This window comes from Musa acuminata, chromosome BXJ3-1 (assembly GCF_036884655.1).
Source record: "Musa acuminata AAA Group cultivar baxijiao chromosome BXJ3-1, Cavendish_Baxijiao_AAA, whole genome shotgun sequence".
Taxonomy (NCBI): Eukaryota; Viridiplantae; Streptophyta; class Magnoliopsida; order Zingiberales; family Musaceae; genus Musa; species Musa acuminata.
The window spans coordinates 19,656,027-19,681,507 of record NC_088349.1 but is presented as its reverse complement, the minus strand read 5'-3'; the positions used below and the strand labels follow the sequence as shown (position 1 = coordinate 19,681,507).

General features: G+C 36.1%; 1 protein-coding gene across 3 annotated transcripts in view; it reads left to right on the top strand.

Moving 5' to 3' along the window:
• Window positions 1-23,300, top strand: part of LOC135629403 (uncharacterized) — a 41,200-nt gene extending 17,900 nt beyond the window's left edge. For all 3 annotated transcript variants that reach the window (XM_065136711.1, XM_065136710.1, XM_065136712.1), the window contains 2 exons: window positions 1,611-3,369; window positions 22,322-23,300. In XM_065136711.1, the coding sequence (XP_064992783.1) occupies window positions 1,611-3,369; window positions 22,322-22,945 (2,383 nt within the window). In that variant the 3' untranslated portion in view covers window positions 22,946-23,300. The remainder of the gene's footprint in view (window positions 1-1,610; window positions 3,370-22,321) is intronic.
• Window positions 23,301-25,481: the final 2,181 nt, after the last annotated feature.

Genomic DNA, 25,481 nt, shown 5'->3' with positions numbered 1-25,481 from the left:
ACAATTAAGTAGCTAACCAAGAGTTGCATCTTGTTTTATCCCTTGAATGTCAGAAATAATTGACTTTTTGGATTTTATTAATAGACTTGAAATGTATTCAAAACCAATGTTTGACGTATCGCTCGAAACAGTACAAAATAGGTAGTTTGTATTGGTCCGCCAACTGACCAGTATATTAATCGGTACACAGACCAGCCTGTTTTGGGCAGTACACAGAAAAGGGTTAGGTATTGACCAGTATGGGTGATATATCAGTTGATACAGTTGAAACTCATGCTGTATTGGCTAATATGGGTTGATACTGGTTGAAATTTGATCAATACCAACACAAATTTGGTCAAGTTTGACCCTGGTGGTCAAATTGACCATTGGTGCTTTAAATCCCTTCCTTCCCCCGCTTTCACTCACTCTCATTCACTCTCTTTCTCACTCTTTCTCACACTTTTGCTTGTGATTAAGGTTCCTAATCAGCGACTAGTGCTAATTGAACTATTGATTTAGGATCTAGTGAAATTTCTCTCCAATTTGAAGGTAGTTAGCTTCTTTCTATGTTTTATTCATTATTTCATATAATTAGAGGTGTATTAATGTATATTTACAAAGATTAAACATGGTTAAGATTATTCTCTTGTGTTACTCCCAATATGGCCTATTGTCTTACATTTAGGCCCAAATTTGGGTGTTTAGGGTTAATCACAGCCTTATGCATTCATTTATACCTCATATACACTATATTCTTAATTAAATATATTAAAATTACCATTAACTTTGTATAAGAAACATAAAAGTATTTTTGTGAATTTCCAATCATTTTGCAGTCTTGTTTTGAAAACCGGTACGTACCATGATATTGACATATGGTATGCCGATATTGACTGGTATGTACCTGTCTGCCCATGTACTGATACCACCGATCGGCATGGTATAACAGTCTTTGCTCAAAACAATAAATTTTTGCATATTTTTGGTTCGATCTGCCATGGGCATAAAATGTGTCTGTGAACTCTAGGTTATTATGTGAACTTATAGATATGTTATCTCTATTCCTTTAAAGAGATTTCTGGCTGCATGTAAAATTTTGTGCAAGGAATATGTGACCAATATAAGGAGGAATGCGATGAGGCATCCTCCTTGTTGTACGACCCTCTTCCATGCTTTTCGAGAACCATTTATAACGTGTGTGGTTTTTGAAGTGTACAACAAATCATAATCCACCTAGCATCCTCTGCCCGAAGCTTCTTGTCCTTAGAAGGGATCCCAAGAATTTCCAACTACCCTATCTTTACTTTTTTAAGATCTATCTTTAATTGTAGGTTTTTAAGTTGAAAAAATTCATACTTATCTTATTTGAATGCCATGGTGTATGTGACAGAAAAATGGTGCACAACTTCACACGAGGCTTATTACTTAAAATTGTCATTTCATGCATTCAGAGTCTTATCCGTGGCAGATTATCTTTTAGTAACAGTTTATTTTCCTGGTTCTACTAGTTCCTGATTTGTTTACTGTCAGAGTTGTTTAAAACTTAAAAAGTGAAGGTAATCAAAACTGTTAACTTGCATTTTTCAATGTCATAAAAGGTTACTATATTCTCTTTTCCTTGCATGCAGTATGTTGTGCCTAAACCTAGATGGCCTAGTAGGTCCTGCTATTTTGTCCTCTCCCAAGACACCGGAAACAAATTCCAAGGCAACTACTGAGGCAGTTGTGACCAAACTACGCCACAAGATTGATGACACAGAGGATCCTTCGAGTGCAAATGGCTCTAAACATAAAGCTGCATCTCATTCTGCTATTCAAGCTAATAACAATTCAGGTTCTTCAGACTCTGACAGCCATTATAAAGCATCCAAGGACTTGGATTGTTCAAAGAAGATGCATAGTTTCGTGAAAAAATTTCCTATGAATGCAGTCACCAGATCACGAGAATCAAGCAAATCTTCTTGTTATTATTCAAATGGTTCCAGAAGCAACATTATAAAGTCAAAGGAAAAAGATTGGAAGTGTAACAGTGATTGTCTTAACCTCTCTCCAAATTATTACAGAGATCATATTGGAAGTAGACTTGACTGCATGGTTGCTTCTGCGTCTTGTGAAGAAGCTTCTGTCCTGTCTTATAGGACAAGCCAGAATGGCATTGATACTTTTGGAGTGGGCAGTAGGACAAGGGAAGGGAAACATGATTCTGATCTAGATGTTGGGGGATATTCGTCTTTTGATTATGAAAGAAGAAAATCAAGAAATTATAAGAGCAGAATATATGCTGAAAAGCATTTGAGTGTAAAATCTTCTACCAGAGCATCTCAGAGGAAGGGAAATCATGATACCAATCACAAGAGACACTTGGTGGCGGGAGATTGTTCTCGTCCAAAAAGTGTTGCATCAGAGGAGAATGGAACAGCTTTTGAAGACCACTTTCATAGATGGTATCATGATGAGAGAGAGATAGTAAGTGATGCTTGTGAGGATTCTAATGAATCCATTTTAAAATATAATACAATTTTCTTGGAAAAGGACCCATTTTTATGGCATCAGAAGAGAAAAGTGGTTCAGGATCATTTTAGGATCAAAGATGGACGTGATGTAAACACAATTCAGCACAGATATAGAGAACAGAATTTGCATGTAGTGCAAAGAAGACCTGTAGCTAACTTTATTAGGGAAGGGGGAAGCCTCTATCACAAATCTGATGGACATGTACCACTCCCTGCCACAGAAATAAGAAACTCAAAAAGAAGATACAATGACACAAGCTCCTGTAGCGAGATGGACATATCAAATTGGTATATTGAACATGATGCAATACCGCATCAAAGAGATCTGCATGGTGCCATTTCACCAAGAGAATATGTTGACCAGAAACAATCTCTTGTTGTCAGAGATAGACATAGTAGAAATAAGGGATATGGAAATCATTTTCCAAATGGCAACTATCATGGCCATTCATCATATAAAAATGATATCAAACTTTTCTCTAATGAATATAGAATGGATGAAAGGGGTTTATATTCTGATGTGAATGTGGAGTTCGAGTTCAGTCCATTGACTACGCGACAACTTTGTTCTAATGATGAAATCTGGCTTGAGCATCGAGAACAAGTTGGCTTGTCTACTAATGAAGGATCCTTTAAATGTGCAAAGAATTCAAGAAATGAGAAAAGTCATGTTAACCAGTATGCAACTAGTTACAGTGATGATGATGTATTGGTTAATGATAGAAAGAAAATATTTGCCGAAGAATCTGCTGCACCTCTGTCAAAGGAATATAATAGATTGGTTTTGGACAATTTTGATAAGAGAAGACATGAGCTGGGAACCTTAGAGCACCAGGAGGCTGTTAATTTGCATTTGAATGGTTTGAAAAGAAAGGTAAAACTTGGGGAAGCCAAGGCTTATTCTTTGTATCAGTGTACTTGTATCATTTTGAATATATCTGCCATTATACCATTGGGCAGCTTCTCTTTTACATGTCTTTTATTTACCTGGAGAAGAATGCAATAACTTGTAATTAGATGAGCCAGTCTTTTTCTCCACATGTTTCGTTTACAAACCATGAATATGTTCTTAAAGCTTTCCACATTTCAAGCCTGAAAATTTTCAGGATGCAAGTCTGAACCAGCTTTTGAGCTATGACAACTGTGATTGCAGCCTTAACCTTGAAGCTATTAATCTTTTAATATGATGGGTGATGACCAATGAAATTTCTTTTTGCTTTTTTTAGAAGTTATTTTAGTCATCTAGGCATTCACTTGATGCATATGAGGTGTTATTTGATTAGGGAGTTATGTCTTTCTTTTGGAAAAAAAAATTTAGCAAGTTCAGAGGGAATTAGAGATCACTTGGTCCATCAAGTAGAATTATTATTCTTTCATTAAAATGTCATAATCAAGGTTTAAAAATACCAGTGTTGGTGCCTGAATTGGAAATCTATCAGATTGGTACCTATGGTGCATCTTGGTACACCAATACAACAAACTAAAAAGAAATGTTAGCACTATATGTTTGATATTGCTAGTACATCATCCGTTGATATGGACCAGAGGCATAAACCATGAAATTTAAAACCAACATTAGAATTTTGCATTAGATGTTGCCACTTGTTACAGCTTTTCCATTCTGATAACAAATTTCTTGATTTCCTGTCGTGAGTTTGTATTAATAATTGAAAATTACTTCTTAGCTGATTTATGGCCAACTTTAATTCTAGTTTTGTTTTCTGAAATTGACTCATCTTTCTTGTATAAAATTTGATGTTATGGCAATGGTTAGAACTATAATCTATCGTCATATGTCTTTATGATATACCTGATCATTCGTTTTGCTACATGTTTATTTTATTGTCATCGCTTCAGATTGTTTTAGCATACATTTAAGCATTTGCAATAAATCCTTGATGCTGGTTGTCTATTGTTTTTTTCTGTCAGCCTGACATGCTTAGTTGATACTGATTGCTTCTTGATGATTTCTGGTATTGGTAACTGAAGGCTATTAGTTATTCTGTTTCAGACTTGATTTTATGTGCTTGTTTATAGCTTAATTAGATGTTTTTGTTGAACATTGTGTCAGACCAGTCATCTGGTATGAGACATCACTCTGCTTATAGCGATCAATAGGAACTGAAAGGGAGAGCTCAAAATTGGTTCCGTTTCCTTGTCTGTGAATATGTGTATGTTGTGGGAGTTGCTTTTGTTCGCACTAATTCATAGATCATCTATCTCTGAAGTTCATTTGGCTTTTTGAGCCATAAGTGTCTAGTTTCAGAAAATACACTTTATGCACTTTTGAGAAGGTAAAGAATAATTGCAGGTTTAAAGTGCTATAGTAAGATCATCAAACCATAAAAACTTATGAATATGCTTTTTTTAAGCTGATTTCCTTGAGATATAAAATATCATGTTCTTGCTCAAGTTTTTTTATTTCTCGAAAAAGAATGTGTAAAAATCATCTGCACTCAGTGAATTTTGGTGTGTCAATTTATTATTGAGCTAGCTGTTAAAACACAAAGTATAAAGTTTTACTTTTTTTACTGCACGAGAATGATTCTATTTATATTACATTTATTTTTTAGATCTCTAAATGTGGCATTGTGGATGAGGACTTCATGCAATAGGTTTATGCTATATTTGTTAATTTGATTAGACATTTACAATTTGATCTTTTTATCTTTTGTTTTGAGGATTGTCTTCCTACTATAAAATGATCACCATGTTTATAGTCCTGATTATAAATACAGTTAGGAATTTGGAGTTGATGAGTTTCTTAACTTTTATTATAAAATTTTTTTCCTTAGTAGCTTTTATCCTTTAAATTATGTTGACTTGAGAGAAGCAGAAATGTACTTAGTTATGTAGAAAGTTGAGACAGTCACATAATTATTCATGGTCTGATATTAAAGTTTTGTTGTACAGTAGTAGAATCTTGCTACTGATGTTGACTTTATACAAAGCACAGGAAATCATTAGGGATATGCAGATCTTGACTACTTCTCAGGCAGCTCAACTATGATTTGATTTATTGCTGGTTTTTGTATGTCCATGAGTCCATCTTTATAGAAGTAACTCTTTATATGTGTTTGATATTTAAAAGAAAATGATAGATGTGAATAAATCTCAGGCTCAATAGGGTTGTGTCATAAGAAAAAGTGTTAGGACAGTGGATGGTAGATGTTTCATGCCTTATTATTTTGAAGAAAATAAGTGATGTTTGCAGTGGTCATCGAGAGACCCGTATTATGTGTGTATACACTTCTGCATCTGTGGGTGTGTTTATATGTATTATATATGTGTTTCTTTTATTCATGAGTGTTTATCGACTGGTTTAAATGTAAGGCTGACCCTCCCTAGACCCCGCATTGGCGGGAGTCTCGTGCACTGGGTATGCTGTTTATCAGTGTTTATTGACTGGTAAATGAAAGCAAGAAAGCTGTCTGATAGATAACTCATCTTGTGATGTCCACTAACTAACTAGTTGCCTTTCTGATTCTAATCACCATAAATAGCTAGGCTGTGTTGAATTTTTTTCATTAGTGAAAAAGTTGGTCTGGAATATTATGACCGCTAGTATGTCAAGTCATGTCTTTGATCAACATTGGTCAGTTTTATTTTCAGTGGCAGTATCTAATGTAATAATTGTACTGTATTATTATTGATTGCTGCAAACATATTACACTTAGATATGTTTTCTGCTTGTATATCTTTTTTCAGATTCTGATTATCCTGTTAGCAAATATTACATGGATGGTTTTTGCAAGGTATCTGACTATGCTGTGGAACAGTCACATGCCTGCTGAGACAGAAAACCTGGGTCCTGTTTTTCATTATTGTGTTGCAGTGGTCGTGTGTCTAATAATGAACTCCCCACACACTGTAGATTAACAAAATCTTCATATGTCATCCCCCATCTTGTTTTCATCATTATGCTGTTTTATTAATTAAGGTATTTCAAATTGTGAACTCATTGATTCACAAGAAACTGTCCACTTACCACTTGTTTAAGTGTAGAAGTCCTAGTTGACTTCTGCAACCTCATGGTCCTCTGTGATTTGATCCTTCTGATCTCCTTGCTGCTCTTACATTTTGTGCCCTTCCAGTTAAGAAAACTGAAACAATACTGCAGTACCATTGTGTTCCTATTGTTTTATAAGATTGCAATAAACTCCATATGCAACTCAAAACCTTTTTTCTTTTTTTGATGATAATTTCTTTTTAAATTTTGCATGCCAAACACTGGAGTGGAGCAATATATCATTTAAGCTGCTGTTAAGATCATTCTGGATATTTTTTGAATTGTGTTTTTCATTTTCATGTTAATTTGCTGACATCGTTTACCGCCTCTCATTTTATTTCTGGTTTTCCTGTCTATGAGTGTTCATACAAAAAGGGAAATAGGATTCCTTAATTCTGCTCTTGTGGAGTTGCATTCCTGCTAATTAATGTGGGTAATTGTCTTTCTAACTTTTGTCGATTTGCAATCCTGCTATTTTTTGTGGACAAATTATTCTTTTCTTGTTATGATTTTCACCATTTAGATTTTATACTAATACTGTCCCTTTGGTTATATTCTAGACATGGCATACCGATTTTTCTTTGGGTTGTGCTGATATTACTTGGGGGAAAAAGAAGTGAGAGGAAAGAAATAAAGAGGAGAACAACTAAGGACAACATTTACCTAGTTGATCACTATTGAACTAATCCATACACTAAGTCTTTAGTGAATTGGATGTGATGGATGATCTTTAGCAAGGTGAAGGTCTCAGGCACTTTAGGACTTGGGGGGTGATCAAGGATTAGCATTTCATGTGCCGTGGCAGATGGGCATTACCAATATCCTTAGGGCATGACTTGTTATAATGTTGTGCCAGTTGAGATACTCTTATGTTGGCCATCAAAGGTCAAAGTTGGACTAGCTATGTGTTGACACCTCTCACATTGGTCAGGCTGATATTTCCTTGGTGCAATATAATTTGACTCGGGTCCATGGTACAGGAATCCTTGATTGTAACACATAAATCAAGGAAGGTTGTTAAGCAAGGAATTTGGTATGGATGACAAAATTGACTCATGTCAATGGTGGAAGCATCTTGGACTGGACCTTCCATAAAAAAATGATACTATTGTTTGAGATGGCCTGATTCGAATATTGTTCTTTGTTATAGGATGATTCTAGGATGACCTATTAGATCATGGGGAAATTAAATTGTACATCCTCAGTCTCGATTATGATCCACAATTATTCGAGCTAAGAATTGGAGTAAGTGATTTTTATTATGACCTTTTGTTTTTGGTAAGTAAAATTAAAAGATAATAAACCGAGGAGATTGAGAGTACCCACTTTATTATTATGACCTTTATTATGGTAAGTGGTTGAAACTACATGTTTTTGTCAATGTGAGTTGCATTGCACTAACTTGTATTCACTGGTCCGACCATGGTCCAGTTACAGACCATAATGGTTTGGTAGTTGTTGCTATTATTCTTTTATCTTTCTTTTGGGTTATACTGCTTGGTATGTATATTAGGAATCATATTGATTCAATTTAGATTACCACACCAGTACCAAACCAAGATTTAAATCCTTAGTTGAGACTATATAGTTTCTAACCAAACCTTTATTCCACTATTATGATGGAAATGACAATCTTTGTCATACATGGAATAATCCGTTCCAACCAATGTTAGACTGTAAGTGTACGTCGCATAGAGGATGATACGAATAGTGGGTTAGATCCAAATAATGGATGGTGATATAGACCAATGTTTATATGTGATCTTAATTCTAGTTGAAGGTTCAAAAAGTGGCCGCAAACAATTTATTGACTAAGCTCCAAGTTCATGATAAATGATCAGTGATTTCAATAGGCTCTCGGGCGCTCGTCTAGGCGCTCGGGCGAGGCAAGGCGAGGCCCGAGCGCCTCGCTTCATTTCTAGGCGGCGCACTTCAAAGAGGTGCTTGGGCGCTCGCCCGAGCCCAAGCGCCGGGCGCGCGCCCAGGTTAAACCAGGCGACCGAACTAGCGTTTTAGGTCTGGTTCGGTCTCCGGTGCTTTAGTTGGTTCAATCGAACCAACTAAAGCACCAATATCAGCCTTCCTCTCGCGACTTCCCAACCCTAGCCCCGCTCGCCGCTGTCGCTCCCGTTGTCGCTACTCGCTGCTACTGCTGCCACTGTCGCCGCTTGCCGCTCCCTCTCCCGCTGATCCCGCTGATCACTGCTACTGCTATCACTGTCGCTGCTACTGCTGTCGTTGCTACTACTGCCACTATCGCTGCTCCCGCTGTCGCTGTCGCTACCGCTGCTCGCTGCTATCGCTGCCGCTGCCACTATCGTCGCTCGTTGCTCTCGCTCCCGTTGCCGTTGCCACTATCGTCGCTCGTCGCTTCTCGCTGCTACCGTTGCCGCTGCCACTATTGTCGCTCGCCTCTCTCGCTCCCGCTCCTGCTGTCGTTGCTCGCTGCTACCTCTTCTCACATCGACTCGATAGTATACTGTTAACAGTATATTAATAGTATACTGTTAACTGTATACTAGTAACAATATTTTTTTATTTATTAGATTAATAATATATTATTTTGATTTTAATACTATTAATTTTTATTTATTTGAAATTATTGTTATTGTTTTGAATTTTGAGATTTTTTTAAATGTGATATTGTGATTTTATAAGATTTTTTTAATTTAATATCATATTTTTATTTAAATAATTATATTTATTAATTATATTATATATTTTTATATTTTAGCATCTCGCTTCGCTCGTGCGAGTGCCTAGACGAGCGCCTAGCGCCTCAGACGTTTTTGGACCTTGACGCCTTTTGGCACCTAGCGCTTTTTAAATCATTGTAGATGATGACTTACACCATGAACATTAGAGCGCCTCTTTATAATTGTAGAATTTGTTATGAGCATGGTTTAAAAATGGTATGAGCTTATATTTACAGGTCGAGACATATATCAAGTGGTCTTCCCCAATTTGGTTCGGTATAGGTGTACCATCCGGTAAGTTCACCATATTGGGCTTAATGCTATCAGATTGAATGGCAGTCTTACTACTTGGTATTGGAATTTTTTCAATTTTTGGCAATAACAACTCTCAAATATTTTCCTTTTTTTCTTCTCACTTTCTCTCTGGTCCTGTCTCTTTCTCTCTCTCTTATTCCTCCTCTCTGCATTGTCATCATTGTCTCCTCCCAGTTGAGTCGCCATCGTCTCTTTTGTCTCATATTGGTGTATGCATCATCCGCTCCTCCTCCGCCGCATCCTTGTTTGCCTCCTCTCCCTCCTCCCCATTTCTTTCTCTTTTTCTCTGCCATACAATTCTCCCATAACCAAGCCTGTACCTGTTGGCATGGGGGCATATTGGCACACAGTGTGATATCACTGCCATCTGGTCCCATCCAAGGACTAGTATCAATACCAAACCGAGTTTTGAAACGTTGTTTATTGGATAATGCAGACCGCTAGACTTTGTAAGAAAAACTGGTAGGATATCGAAGGTGAAGGTAGGATTTGTTCTTGGGATCTTGCTTTCAAGGTCTTTATCATCTAAGTCAAGCCAGTACATTCAAGAATTATGTCAGTAACTAAATGTAATGGTGTGATTTAATCCGAAGATCTTGTTACCAATAATCAAGATCTTCACAAACTAAATTATTTAGCACCTTGAAATTAATTTAACTTTTTGAAAAATTTGATTGAGTGAAGTAATTTAAGATGAAGGCATAATTCGATTCCAAGAGCTTGCTACCAAAAGTTTGGATCTTTGTCAGCTATAAGTCTATAACTATCTTGAATGTCATTGGGATCATGTATCCAAATCTCGGCATACTGGTTAGTATGGTCCAGTTTTTATTGTTCTGATTGTTGAAACAGTATGTGAACTGAGCAATTTCACTCGGACCAGTTTGAAACAGAGTTTTTTCCCCTGTAAGTTTATCACACTTGGTTTATCGGGCAGTAAGCTTGCTAATTTTTAGCTATACCGGGTGGAAGCTTACAGTCTCACATTGACTCTCCTTTGCTGCATGGTACCTCTCTGGCTCCTTTTTCTCCTCTGCTAGTCTTTGTCAGTATAGACTAGTACCAACCGACACTGACACTTCGTACTGGTGTTGGTACTATACCGGTCTGGTTGTCGAATGGTATTGGTACAGGATTCAAATTTTAATCCTATGGTTGATATTAGCACTGTTAAAAGATTACTATCATGGCATAGTTATTGAAATTGCTGTAAGAGCAATAATTTTTTCTTCTAGTTATTTATTGCTCATAGCAAACTACTGTACTTGTAAGCCACCTTTCCTGCATGTTATGTCATCATCCTGAGAATAATATAAAGCTTATAGTTATGATCAACATGAAGGACAATTAGAGAAGTAGACGGGAACGAAAATATTGACCGCAATAAACTAATCTTTAACTTAGTGGAGGTTTTATCATCAAAATGTAGTCATCCATGACCTATAATCTAATATATTCCCCACGTGGTTATCCAAATTGAATGATGACACTATATTTGCACTAAATATAAAAAATAATAAATATCCCTTCAGACAACCATCAAAGTGTACTTCCAGTTATTTTCTGACTATGCTTTGACCATTATTATATCCTCTTGCGACCTCAGATAGTGATGTTACTGTGTATCTCACACTAGCAATCTTCCTTCTCATCTAGTGTTTTTTTTTTTCAGACTCGTCAGACAAGTAATTATAAGTACATGTATATTATGCATCCTTTGACATTTTTTTTTCTGATTACTTTCAATTGTTATTTGTTCCTTGTTGTGATAGTAATTTGTGCGTTTGATAATTCTGATTAGTTCTGGACCTTAAAACTGAATGATGAAGTTTTTGCCTGTATATGTTTTTTTGTAGAAAGTAATAATCTATTATCTTTTTATACCCTTCCCTTCATTGGTTGTAGCTTTTTTGGTATGCCTAGGAACAGATATTGTTCCACAGCTTGCTTTAAATATGTAAGATGTTGTCAATTGTCATCTTTGATCTCAGTCTTTTTAATTCGTTGCTCTTGTTGAAAAATTTTTAGAGAACCCACTCTATGATTCTTTGGTGCCAGTAAATTAGCAGATCTTGTTTTCAAAATATTTGTTCCTTAAAGAGACAGTTTATACTTGTGATATAGCTGTTGGATGAATAAGCAAGTTGTTCTCAGCTTTAGGCATAACTCAATAGAATTTGCTTGTTGTGGATGAGTTTGAAATGAATAAATCACTTTTAAAAATTTTATTTGGATTGGCAAAGCTTGAAAATCAAATAGGTAGGTAGTATATGCATGATAATTATATAGTTCATACTAGTTGATGGAATTAGTTTCCTGTAGAGAAAGTTACTTATACATTGAATAAAAGAAAGATGAGATTTTGACTCTTTTTGTTGAGTTATTGACAAGATTAGCCTCATGCATATGTTTATATCAGGTTTAAGTCATCAGCAGTCTTTTAAATCAGTAAATCATAAGCAGGTTTAGTTTAGCTCAAATTTTTGGAGTTAAGATTGAGTTTGGCTCAGTGGTTTAAATAGTCGCTCAGGTGAGGCGAGGCGAGGTCCGAGCACCGCATAGTGAAGCATCAGTTGGGCGCTCGCCCAAACCCAGGCGTCGAGTGCCTCAGGCAAGCGCCTGATTGAAACCTAGCTCCTATGATTTGGTTCAACAGTAGCTAGTTGGTTCGATTGAATTAAGCTACATAAAGTTATCTTACTTGTAAAACCCACCCACCGCACCCCCTCGCACGGCCTTGAGCAACCCTAGCGCAACCTCTGCGTTCGTCGCGTCTCTATCGCTCCCTCCATTGCCGACGCACAGGACCAACGCTTCCTTTGCCGCCAACATACGAGTCCGGAGGTGTAGCTTTCGTGTGCAATTTCCCCATCTGAAGCTTCCATATACAGCTCCTTCCACCATCGAGGGAGAGGACCTTAGCTTCTTCTGCCACTAACGGACACATCTGAAGCTTCCTTTGCTCACGATGTCATCGTTTGCATCTTTCGTCGCCGTTGCCACTATTAGGATCGTAAAGCCACTATTAGGATCGTAAAGGCACTAAGAGAAAAAATGCCCACAATGTCCTCTCCCCTCGAGGCCATCGGCTTTCACTATTGATATTCTTTTCAACGGGCAAAGATCAACTATCCTTGTTATAACCCTTTCTCCTTTTCACAGGCTTAGGAGAGAACCTTCACACTCTTCTTTTACAAAAGACCTCACACCTCCTTAGTATATCCTCTAAACTCAAGAAGGAAGAAACTCAACATTTTTTCAAGAGAGTTTACAACACTTTTATCCTTAAGAATTCTTGCTCCTTTCTTGTTTCATTAAGTAAGCATGAGTGAGGCATTTATAGACCTCAAATGACTTAAAAAATAGAGCAAAAAATTCAAATCCTTGGGTTTTCGGGGTACTGGCGATACTACCTCCTACGTCGGGCGGTAGGTACTACCGCTTGACAAAGCTTGGGAACTAGGGCTCTAGCGGTACCACCGCTTTCCTAGGCAGTACTATCGCTTGACAGTCTAGCAATACCACCGCTTGCCTAAGCGGTACGACCGCTTGATAGCTTGGGAACCTAGGCTCTAGCGGTACCACCACCCAGCCCAACTCTAGTTATTGAATTGATCTTTCAACAGGCCTAATTCAGTCTTGGTTCAGGCCTAATATACTCCTAATCAAGTTGGCATTGTTAGGCCCCAAAACCAATTCAATTAGACTCTAAACGACTTCGATCAAGACTCATCAACTCTAATTACAATCATGAAGCCTTCAGCACGTTGTCCGGTGTGTCATATGTTCATCAGGCACTTCGTCCGAAACTCCAACATATCGTCCTTTCTTTCGGCGTATTGCCTGATCCATCGACATGTTGACCTCCTATAACATCCGATCTTCTTGGCGTAATACCCAACCCTTCCTCCCCGATGCCCGAACTTATTGCACGAAGTCCATCCTCCGGCATGTCGACCAATCCTCCGTCCCGATGTCCAATCTTGGATATGATGCTCTCCGGCCCAATGTCTGATTCTCGTGCTTCAACAATTTGCCTTTCGATGGTTCATGATCGAAGTTTCTCCTGTGTCACTTATCTCAAACGTATATTAGTCCATAAACTCATCAATTGATTTTATCATCAAAATTCGGGATTCAACAATCTCCCCCTTTTTGATGATGACATCCAATTGATGATGGTGTTTTAACTAAACTCCTATTGTCTATATGTCATTTTGAAATGAACTCGAATTCAAAAAATGATAACCTTTCAATGCCACTCTTTGAATTCAAGTCGAAACAATTTTAATCATAAATTATAGTGATTTACATCGTTTTAGTCAACATGTCAAACTAATCATTACACAAAACATCATCATCATAAGTTAAAATATCATAAGTTAAAACATAATAATTTTTTCATGTCATCAAAGAGTATAGTCGACTTCTCCCCCTTTGTCATCAACAAAAAGAAGAAATGTGCAAGTTTTTACTTTTCTTTGAAATGTGCAAGCTACTACTTCTCTCTCCCCTTTTGTCATCATAAAAAAGAAGAGAAGGATATCAAGGATATCATGGATTCATGGTGCTATTTCTCTTTATTTACATCAATGTTTCAATTGTACAACTATTTTGATATCACATAAGGATATTAATATAAAAAATAAGTTCAAGTCGTGAGAGATCAATTTGATGATGGGGTAATAAAGTCATGAATATATAAACAACAAGAAATTAAGATAATGATCCATTTGAATGAATCCCTAAAAAAAATCATATAAGAAGAATTCATGTATTTGAAGGATTCAACATGCCTAATTCTCTTTTAATAAAATCGAATTGTTCCTCATTCAATGGTTTAGTAAAAATATCTACTAGTTGATGTTTTATGTCAATGAAATATGAAGATATATCATAATGATTAATATGATCCCTAATTAAATGATGTCTAATATCAATATGTTTAGTTCTAGAGTATTGAATAGGGTTCTTTGTTAAACAAATTGCACTAGTATTATCATATTTTATAGGGATGTTTTTCAAGTAAAGTCCATAATCTTCCAAGGTATTCTTCATCCAAATTACTTGTGCACAGCATGCGCTTGTCGCTACATATTCAGCCTCGGTCGTAGATAATGCAACAGAATTTTGTTTCTTGGAAGATCAAGAAACAAGTGCATGACCTAATCTCATATGCTAAGGCCATACATCATCGTTTAAAATCGAAAAGGAAACTTCATCACGAAAATCATCAAGATAAACGTTATTGCTTCTTAAAGCATTCATAGAATTATTCTTATTTGGTATGCAAGCATTAGATTTAAATTTAATATTTTATCCTTTTATTGTTGTCTCCAAAAGTGATATCCTCCATCTCGGCTAGTGAGCTTTGAAAAATGTGTTGGATATCTGGTCATGTGCTTTGAGCATCCACTATCATGATACAATCTCTTACCTTTTGTTTAAAGATATACTTATAAGAAGGATAGGTTTGTTCTAGGTACCCATTTAACTTTGGGTTCTTCATGGTTAGATCTACCTTTCTTGACTTTTGGCATCAAATCATTTATGGTTCCTCTAGGAACCCAAACTAATTTATGAGAGTCATATTTTTTAAAAGAACATGTATAAGCATAGTGACCAAATCTTCCACAAAAATTACATTTATCTTTAGGGAGAACATTAAGTGTGGGTCCTTTTATGAATTTTGTTAGCTTTTGTTGAGTGTTACTATTTATAAAGTCGATTCCCTCCTTTTTATGTGCATAACCTTTGTTAGTAAGAATCATGTTTTCAATTTTAAAATTTTCTAATGTTTGTTGTAATAATATATTTTCCTTTTTGAATGACTCTAACTCTTCACATTTAGTGCAAGATGTTAACAAACAATTGTTATACTCATTTTTCAATTTATCAAATTTACAAAGAGAGATACATGATCCTTTTTTAGCAATTTATATTTCTTACCAATTATTTTAAGTTCATCATATAAATTATGAAATGTATCAAGTAATTCATCATAAGATAAGTAGATTTCAAGTGAGTCACATACCTCGTAGTTGAAGGCCATCAATGCGTAATTCGTCATTTCGTCTTCATTGGTTTGCTCTTCGTCTCTGATGCACTTGATTCATCTCATGTTGCCTTGAATGTTTTCTTTTTTTTTGGCAGCTTCTTTAGTTGTGGACACTTATTTTTAAAGTGCCCTGACTTTTTGCATTCATAACAAATTATTGTATCCCTTTTAAGTTCATTTTTTATTCTTAGATTCTCGTTTTGTAGAATTAATCTTATTCTTTTTTATAAACTTTTTAAATCTTTTTGTAAAGAGTGCTACGTCATCATCATTACTTCAGCTTTCGCTCGAGTGATCTTCTTTGGTTCTAAGTGTAATATCCTTCATGTTATTTGGAAAGTTTTTTTCTTGTTCGTTATATGTCTTGCAAGTTATTTCATAGGTCATTAATAATCCTATAAGTTCTTCAAGAGGAAAATTATTCAAGTCTTTTGCTTCTTGAACTACAGTTACCTTTGGATCCCAACTTTTTAGAAGAGATCTTAAAATTTTATTAACCAATTCAAGATTAGTATAACATTTACCAAGGGCTTTCAAATCATTGACAATATCCATAAAACAGGTGTACATGTCACCAATGGTTTCGTTTGGTTTTATTCTAAATAATTCGTAATTATGTACCAAAAGATTAATCTTAGATTATTTTATTCTATTTATGCCTTTATGAGTAACTTTAAATGTGTGCCAAATATCATGTACAGTTTCATATGTAAAAACACGATTAAACTTATTTTTGTCTAAAGCACAAAATAAAATGTTCATAGCTTTAGCATTTAAAGAAAATGTTTTCTTCTCAAGATCATTTCATTCATTCATTGGTTTAGAGAATGTTTGAAAATTAAACTCAATAATTTTTTATAAATCAAAATTCATAGAAAGCAAGAAAATTTGCATTTGTGTTTTCCAATACGTATAGTCCGTCCCATTAAACATAGGAGGATGAGTGATAGAGTGACCCTCTTGATTGTCAGAAGAAGCCATTTAATTTCTCTTGGGTGTTAAACCAATTGAGAGAATCAAGCTCTGATATTAATTGTTAGGATCGTAAACGCACTAAGGAGGAGGAGGGGGAGGGTGGGGGGGGGGGGGTGTGTGTGGTTGAATTAGTGCTTTTGAAATAAAATTTTGATTTGAAAGTTCAATCGATAAATCCATATCGGAAATGTGATTAACAAAAAGTACGAGTAAGGATTGCTTAGTAAATAAAACAGTATGTAATAGTAAATCAAGACAAGAGAAGAAATACAAACCGATTATAATGGTTCGGTCGTCCAGACCTACGTCCACTCCTGATTCCTCTTTTTTCAATGCCACTGGCTTTCACTACTGATTTTATTTTCAACGGGCAAAGATCAACTACCCTTGTTACAACCTTTCTCATTTTCACGGGCTTAGGAGAGAACCTTCACACCCCTCTTTTACAAAAGATCTCACACCTCAATATATCTTCTAAACTCAAGGAGGAAGAGACTCAATACTTTTTTAAGAGAGTTTGCAACACTTTTATCCTCAAGAATTATTGCTCATTTCTTGCTTTATCAAGCAAGCATGAGTGGGAAATTTATAGACCCCAAATGACTTCAAAAATGCAGTCAAAAATTCAAATCCTCGAGTTTTCGGGGTACTGGTGGTACTATCGCTTGTGCCGGGCGGTACTACCGCTTGACAAAGCTTGGGAACCAGGGCTCTGGCAATACCACCACCTGCCTGGGCGGTACCACTGCTTGATAGTTTGGCGGTGCCAACGCCCAGCCCAACTATAGGTTACTGAACTGACCTTTCAACAGGCCTAATTCAGCCCTGGTTCAGGCCCAATAGACTCCTAATCAAGTTGGCATGGTTACGACCCAAAACCAACTCAATTAGACTCTAAACGATTTCGATCAAGACTCAACATCGCTGTTGTTCGAAGCTTCCTCCGTTGCTGTTGCTGCCGTTTGCAGCTTCCTCCACCGCCGCCATCCTCTAAAAGTTTCTCCATCACCCCGCCCTCTCCTTCCTCACTTTCCACTGTTGACTCTTTTCTCCTCTCTTAACTATTGTTAATAGTAGATTAAATATTGTTAACAGTAGATTGTTAACTACTGCTATCATATAATAGATCATATTTAGATTTTAGCACTGTTAATCTCTTTTTATCAATTGTATTATATATTTTTTATATTTTAATATTTCAGAGTGCTTGCTCGAGCCTCGGGCGCTTTGGGACCTTGGCGCCTAACGCTTTTTAAATCACTAGTTTAGTTCGATCATAAAGGAGTGCATGCTCTAGAAATAGGTAACTGGATCTGACTTCTTTCTGTTGTCTGGATGCCATTAATCTACTTTAAAAATCCAGATTGTTATCATCCTGGATTCTAGTTTTGGTATTAAGAACATGCCTTGAATGAAACTTGCATCATGGATGAAACATGCTGGAACTCAGCATGGACATGCCAAAATCATTAATCAAGAAATCGACATTTTAATGGGTAGTAATGTGGTTTGATTTACCCATTTTAGATGGGATTACAGGGAAAACAAAATTGATAATGACTTTAGCTAATGGAACTAAGCAGATAATTTCTTACTGACATCCAATATACAGTGTGTTGTCAGAATAGTGGCATCCATGTTGCAGTGGTCACATTATGTTGAGGCAGGAGCCACTATTAACCATTGTTAGAGGTTGGTTTGTGTTCCTTTCCTAAGCCCAAGCTGGTTTGACTATCATTTGTTTAATTTGGCTGATATAGGAATTTTACATTCATACACATTGTGTAACTTATACATTTGACATTTCATTCTCCTTAGGAAGAAGTCTTTGTTACTGCTTGATCTTTGGAGAATCATACAAGAGAAAGCTGTAACTATGAACTATCTAGGTTGGCTACATTGATTCTTTTCTCTCTGTTAACCTCTGTTGAGGGCTATATGACTACTCAAACAAAGGCCCATCATCCCTTTTTCATCTTTTCTGATAAGTCTTTTTAGGTTTTCCTAAAACTCTCCTGGAACCACCCATTTAAATTGATTTCTTTCAGCTAAATAGTGCTTATATTGATATTCTTTGGCTGTCTGAATAATGCTAAACAGTTTTCTTATTTGTTATCTTGTTTCTTTTGATGAAAGTGGCCTTCCAGAAGTAGACTTACACCTGAAGTAGAAGTTACAATGCTTGGTAGACAAAACTGGCTAAAAGGAAGTGCATTTTCAAGAAAAGCCTTTCCTTCAATGAATGGCTTCAACTGGTGAAGTTCTGAAATCATTTAAAGTTAAACAAACCTAAAGCCCAGTCTTTGATCTTTTTCTTTTTCTATTATCTATACAAACTCTAATAGTAGTCTTTATTACACGTAGTTTAAAGCAAGGTTTGTCATTCCGTATGGACTGGCACACTGCAGCCGGTATTTGCCAATTTGGTCATAAACTGGGATGCAAACCACCTCTTTTCAGACAACTCAGGTCTAATACTTGCTTGGCTTATCGCTTGGAGCGAGTAGGAAGTCCAATTTGTTTATTTTTGTTTTTCTTATTAGGGTTACCCCTTGCCACCTCACTGTCATGATTTCTCTTGCCTTTCGTGCTTGCCTCCCTCATGTCGCCTGCCACTGCACGCTGCTGGCCCGTCCACTTGCCATCATCAGCCCGTCAGCTCACAGCCATTAGTTTGTCAGCCTGTTCGGCGCTTGTCTACCCGTCGGCTACCATCTTGGTACTACGGTATGTCCTAGTGTAAGGTGTGTTGATATGTCAACACCGACCGGGTCCGATTCCGTTTGACTATGGACTGGCACAAATATGACAAACCCTGGTTCGAAGTTTATGGCTTAATGTGGTGTGACATCATCTTGTAATCTCTGGCTGGTATTCAGATAAAACGTTCATGCCTGCTTTATCTTTATAATTCTTTCATTTCTTTTTCTATATGAACTCTGAAGGTACAATCAAGTTCAATACTGTCATTCTATTTAAAGGATTTCAATAAAATCATCCTGGATTATGTGGATTGTCCAATATATTAATGTATTTCTGATTTTCGTAGTTATCATGTTCAAGTGCAAAATTTGGAGGAATTATTGCATACTAAGTGAAAAAAGATGTAGCTGTTGCTATGATACACTTATGCATTATGGCAGTTCATCTCATAATATGTACTTTGTGGTCATTACCCTCTTAAGCTTGTCACCCATAAAACATATTTGATATTGAGAAGGTAGCAAGATGATGTCTTTTTTGCCTGTAGCAATCAAGTATGGACCAGTTTTCTTTATCAAAATTAAGAGCTAAATCTAATCCCACGTGGAGGAGGCCAATTCCCATGCAGGCACTGGATCTAAAGTTGCCATCTCTGTTCTGCATACTGTTCCAGACATCTTTTCTACTGTTTGATTTCTGAATAGTCAACAAACTCTAATTATTTCCTGGAGCTAGATTAAAAAAATTGTTATTTCAAATGCTCAATCCAACATTGTCATCTTATACACCATTAAACTTGACATTGATGCTAGTGATACTGTATACATGTTTCATGAGATCAACAAACTGGGAGAAAGATTTATTTATCTCTGGGATCAGAACTCCTACACAAAGAAATTCTGTCAGATTATGTTGTCTTTTTTCTAGCCTGTCCAACAGTGGCAAGTGCCCGAAATTCTTCCTAAGTTTTAGATTTTCTAGAATATAAACCCAATTCTGTGGACATGCTACTCTCCTTAAAATGCAATAATTCTTCCAAAAAATCTGATGGCAAACTGAGATTGAAAGCCTTAGTCAGTCTTCTCTAATGCAACTTCAAGTTCTTAGACTATCGATACTTTATCTCGTATGCTCTTTTTTTCGTTTTCCAGACATATCTATGTCAGCTCATGTGTGATATCATGTGATTGACAAAGTATGTTTTCTTTGTTTTTGCCCATAATCTATTATGAACAAGAAATAGCTCTATTGCTTCCAAGTGTCTCTATCTACTCATTCTCTATAAGAATAATTCCACTAGACATTTAGCAAACAGTTGTGGATGTTCCTTGTTGTATGTCCTTGTTCTTATTGATCACTTCAATCTTAGTTCTCCTTACACATTAGTTAGTTTTGTTTAGATTTTTATTTAATGTCACTTATTGAGAAAACTAGTGAACTAGCAGAATTTTATAGTTTTCTTATTTGTGTTGAAGAAAAATCTTGTTAGTAAAAGATGAATGGAAGATCTTGCAGAAGCATGCATGATGGAACAAACTTGAGTAGCTTGGGTTAGATTGACCATTTACAAAATATAGTTGCTCATGCCACAACAAAATCTGCAGTTTTTCTTAGGAAATTAAAAAACTGTTTTAATGGAAATTTGTAACCATGAATGAAAGAATCTGTTTGGCAATCAGATTGGTGTGGTACCAGCTCATAGTATATTTAGTATAGGTTGGATTGGCAGAAAGGAAAAGAGAGGTGCTAAAAGAGGACGTAGAAGAGTAACTGTGATAGGTAGGAGGCAGCGATGCGATAGGTAGGAGGAACATAGCAGCAGAATAATAGGAAGAAAAAGAGAATAAGAAATGAAAATTAGAAGGAAAAGACAGGGTGGAGTACAAGTACTAGGCAGCACGCTTGCCGGTGGTTTTCGTATAGGTCAGCCATTGGACCTGTAAAAACTGGACTGAACCCATCTCTATGGTCAAGATTTGAATCCAGTATTGTAAGCCTTCTAGATTGTCATGTTGTCTCAAACTTATTGTGCTTAAGTGGACATTCCTGGTATTGCAATTAGAAACTTACTGATGATTCTAGGTTAAAGGATGCTACTGAATATATGGTCATGTATTATGGAGTAGATTAGCTAGCTTGTATTAAGATACTTTGATATTGATTGTGTTGCACAAAGTCTATGTCAGTCATGGTGTTTCAGATGAAATTGTTTGTCTTGCATCTGCTTTCTATTCTAAGATTTAGAGATGATTAGGTGTATTTAAAAAAATTCTTTTCCATAAGACATTTTATAGAATTTCTTATGAACAGACTTTTGAGTTTTGATCATTAAGAGTGTTCAATATTAAAAAAATAAATGTCATTTGGTTAGTTAATCTATCCAAAGCTAGTACCTTAGCTTGGTTAAATCATCTCATAATAAAGATGTGGTGGCTCCTAAAAGCATCTGTGCAATTTTCTGATGCCTGAGCTCATTTCTTTCTGGATGTTCTCTTTTTGACTCTATTAGACAAATTTTAGTTCATCCTTAGTATATGTGCATATGCCTTTTTTTTTTTTTTCAATGGTGGGGAACATTATGGGAAGTGACACAATTTTTTGACTTTTATTTATGCTCCTAAGAAGATGATATTTTTGTCATAACATATAAGATATTTTCTTTTTTTCAGGTGCGTCATCAGTTCATTTTATTTTCTGCATGCGATTGATCGAGCTTATTTTGCTGGATCTTTGTAACCTGTTTTATTTTATTTTTTGATATTACAAGCTTAGCCATATCTCTGTAGATTTAGCTTCATGGATACATGGGAAATGAATGATCAATGGAGGCTACTGATACCTCATAGTCAGATATTAGTGGCATTGATCTTGAACTAGAATAGTGCGACTATCTCTTACCTCCTTGGACTTGCTTTTCATTGGATATTTATCATCAAATTGTCTGTCTAGATTAAGACTGGAGATAATTAAGAGAATGCTCATGTTTCTCGTACATTCTTTAGCTATTAGATTCCAGTAATGTCACTTATTGGCATTTTCTGATGGAAGTGTTGATCTTTACTGGCTGTAGCACCTTAGACAAGGCAATCTAGATACAAGTAAAACTGGGAGGCAGAGTAACTCACAACATCAAGGAGATAAAAAGGCCAGGAGTTCCAGGCCTAGAAAAAGGGCTTGTCGGCAAGGGGTTGCTTCATGTATCTCAAAACTCAAAAGAAGTCATCAACATGCAGTTAGTTTGGATGCAGTTAGAGACTTTGATAGAGACAACCCAGATGACCACACCATGAAGAAATGCCAGGACAAGAAATCAATCCCACAAAATCATGAAGATGATGAAATCGAGGAGGGCCAGCTCATTGAAGAACCTGATGACCAAGTGGTTGGCTCATCAACAAAGGATCAAATTCCCATGGCAGTTAAACCTATCTTGTCGGTTCATTTAGAGGAGAAAAACAAACAATCCATAGAATCCACCACAGATAGTGACACCAGTGGGGGATACTACAACAAGCGCATACTGGAGACACTGGCAAAAATGAAAAAACGTCTAGAGAGATTCAAAGAACCAATTGCTCCAAAACGAGTAGAGAGGAGTCTGAAGTTGCAGCATGATGTCGCAGCTGTAACAGATGAAGTTAAGCAGCAAAGACCTGCCAGAAAACGGCGATGGGGTCAGAGTGGACCACTATAAAGGCCCGTAAACCCTTTTTTTTCGAAAGTTCTTATAATTCACTGCTCAAATTATCTGCTGATGACATTACAGGGTGATCAGAGATTGTGAGAACCAAGTGAAAGTGAAAGTTCCCCACCAAACATCATTGGAAATACCTTGTTCCAACGTTCTTAAGGTTCACTATCTTTGAATAACTGTATGAACGACTCTTTTTTTAGTTTAATTTTTCTCATATCGAATGGAAATTTAGTGTGATGTGCTTATTATGTTTCTGTATAAAGATTTGAAATCGAGTGACTATGAAAGTTGCATCTGTTTATTTTTCTCCTTTTATGTAAACAAATGTTTGACGAAAGGGCTTTAGCTTGGTCCATTCTAATGGCCAGAATTGTGAGTTAGTGACTACTTTGGGCTTATTTGTGGCTCCTTTTGTCCCCTCTTCTTCTTCCCCGGTTTCTAATGTCGGGTTAATTAACTTGCTTCAGCCTACAGGATTTCTGCCAGTGACTTGTTAATCCTACTTATAATGCAGACTCAGTTTTATCAATGCTTTTGCCACTCGGAGAATAATCTGAAGAAGGATGGTGTGCGCTTACATGATTAGGATCGTGCCATGGATTTCGGGAGATAATTATGTTGGATACTATTTTCTTCATTTGCTGGAAAACAAATCAGTTGACACCAATTTTCTTTTTTGACTCTTTTATTCGGCTGTCTTGAGCTTTCATGAATTTGATTCATGGAATCAATGGAGAAAGACAAAGCACCATGTAGAAAGACGATTTGTCATGAAATGTCACCAGATATCATGGAATCAATGGAGAAAGACAAAGCACCATGTAGAAAGACGATTTGTCATGAAACGTCACCAGATATCTATATAGTCTGTCAAGAGATGAACAATTTGTCTATAATGTGTGTATTCCACCAATCTTTTCGGTGAATTGAGACTCGACACTTGTGTGATGAGGAACACTGAGAAAGGCCTTGAAGAATTGGCTGAGATCTGAAAAGGCTATGTCTTGCAGCAAAGGGGTCAAACGTAGTTGCATTCAGAGAATTAGTATCAAATCACGAAGGAAGTCCGTCCGGTTATTCAAGCACAAAGCATTCTGACGCAACGAAAGCAATGGCTGGATATCCATGCCCACTATCATGATTGGTATCATCAGCATCATACGGCGATTGGTATCATCAGTATCATGGTGTTTGAATCAAAGCCATTCTATAATTTCATTGGTTGTACATACAATTGAAGATCTTTATATACCACATCCTGTAGCTAATAAAAAAATGTAATGAATATCTCAAATCAATCTAGTGGTGTTAGTAGACCGGGTTGAAGAAAGATGATGATTTTGACTGATGGGGCCTAATGCTCATGCTAACACTGACTCCAGCAGCTGTCCAATTCTGCACCTCCATCAGATCCGCTTAGGTGTGTATGTATGATCACGATTGGCAGTTTGGTTTGAACCGGAATCCAATCCGTTCATCGGTTTCAAATCGAACTAGAATCGGTGTCTCGGACAGTTTAGTTGTGATTTCTAAGTTTGACAAATTGGAGTCAGCAGTCCCGAAGTTTTGGAAATCGAATTCATCGGTTTCACAGTTTAAAGAAAAAAAAAAAAAAAAAGGGTCAATCAATGTTGGGCTTGACCAAACCATTAGGGCTCAAATGGTCGGCCCAACAGTCCAATGGCTCAAATGGGGTTGGCCTAGAAATTCGAGAGATAAATGATCAATTTGTCCTTCCCAACATATAAAAAACTATTTCACAATTTTAAGTGTATCCAAATCATTTCGCAATTAAAATATAAAAACTAAAAATAAAATAAAATTGCCCCTTCCAATAGCTAAATAGCACCTAGTTTTAAGGGCATTTAAAAAAAAAAACCTTTGAGAAACTTATAAATACCTTTCAAACTTATAGAATTGGTCACAAACTTTATAGTAGACAAAAACCATCTTTGAAACTTTGCAAAGATTATAAATTATTAATATAAAATAGAAAAAACCAAGAGGATTATCAAGCTCAAACCCTGAGCTTGATATTTATTTAACAACTTTTCGTAAGTTTGGTGATAGCATTATTATAAGTATAGAGTTTTCTATTTTTGAATGATGAACACGATATATATAAGTATATTTTTAATTTTTATGATGATTATAAGAGAAATTTTAACAACTTTTATGTCCGAGTAAGCATTCCACACGAGAGGATACAACACAGAAAAAACTCAGTTCCCAAAGCAATTGAAGATCAAATATGCATCAACGTTCGAATCTAGATGTTTAAACAAAATTAAGAGATCATCCGTGAAGATTATGACTTTCGATTCAATATATCAACTAAAGAGATAATCGAAATATCCAATATCGAAAGTGATTAAAAATTTTATAATTTTTTTATTTTATATCAACTTTTTTTTAATGTTATTACACTCATTATAGTTATAAATATATTTTTAAAATTTTAAAAATAAAATTATAAATTTATCATATTTTAAATTATTTGTAATTAAAAAAATTAGCAGTTCAAATCTGATTTTGA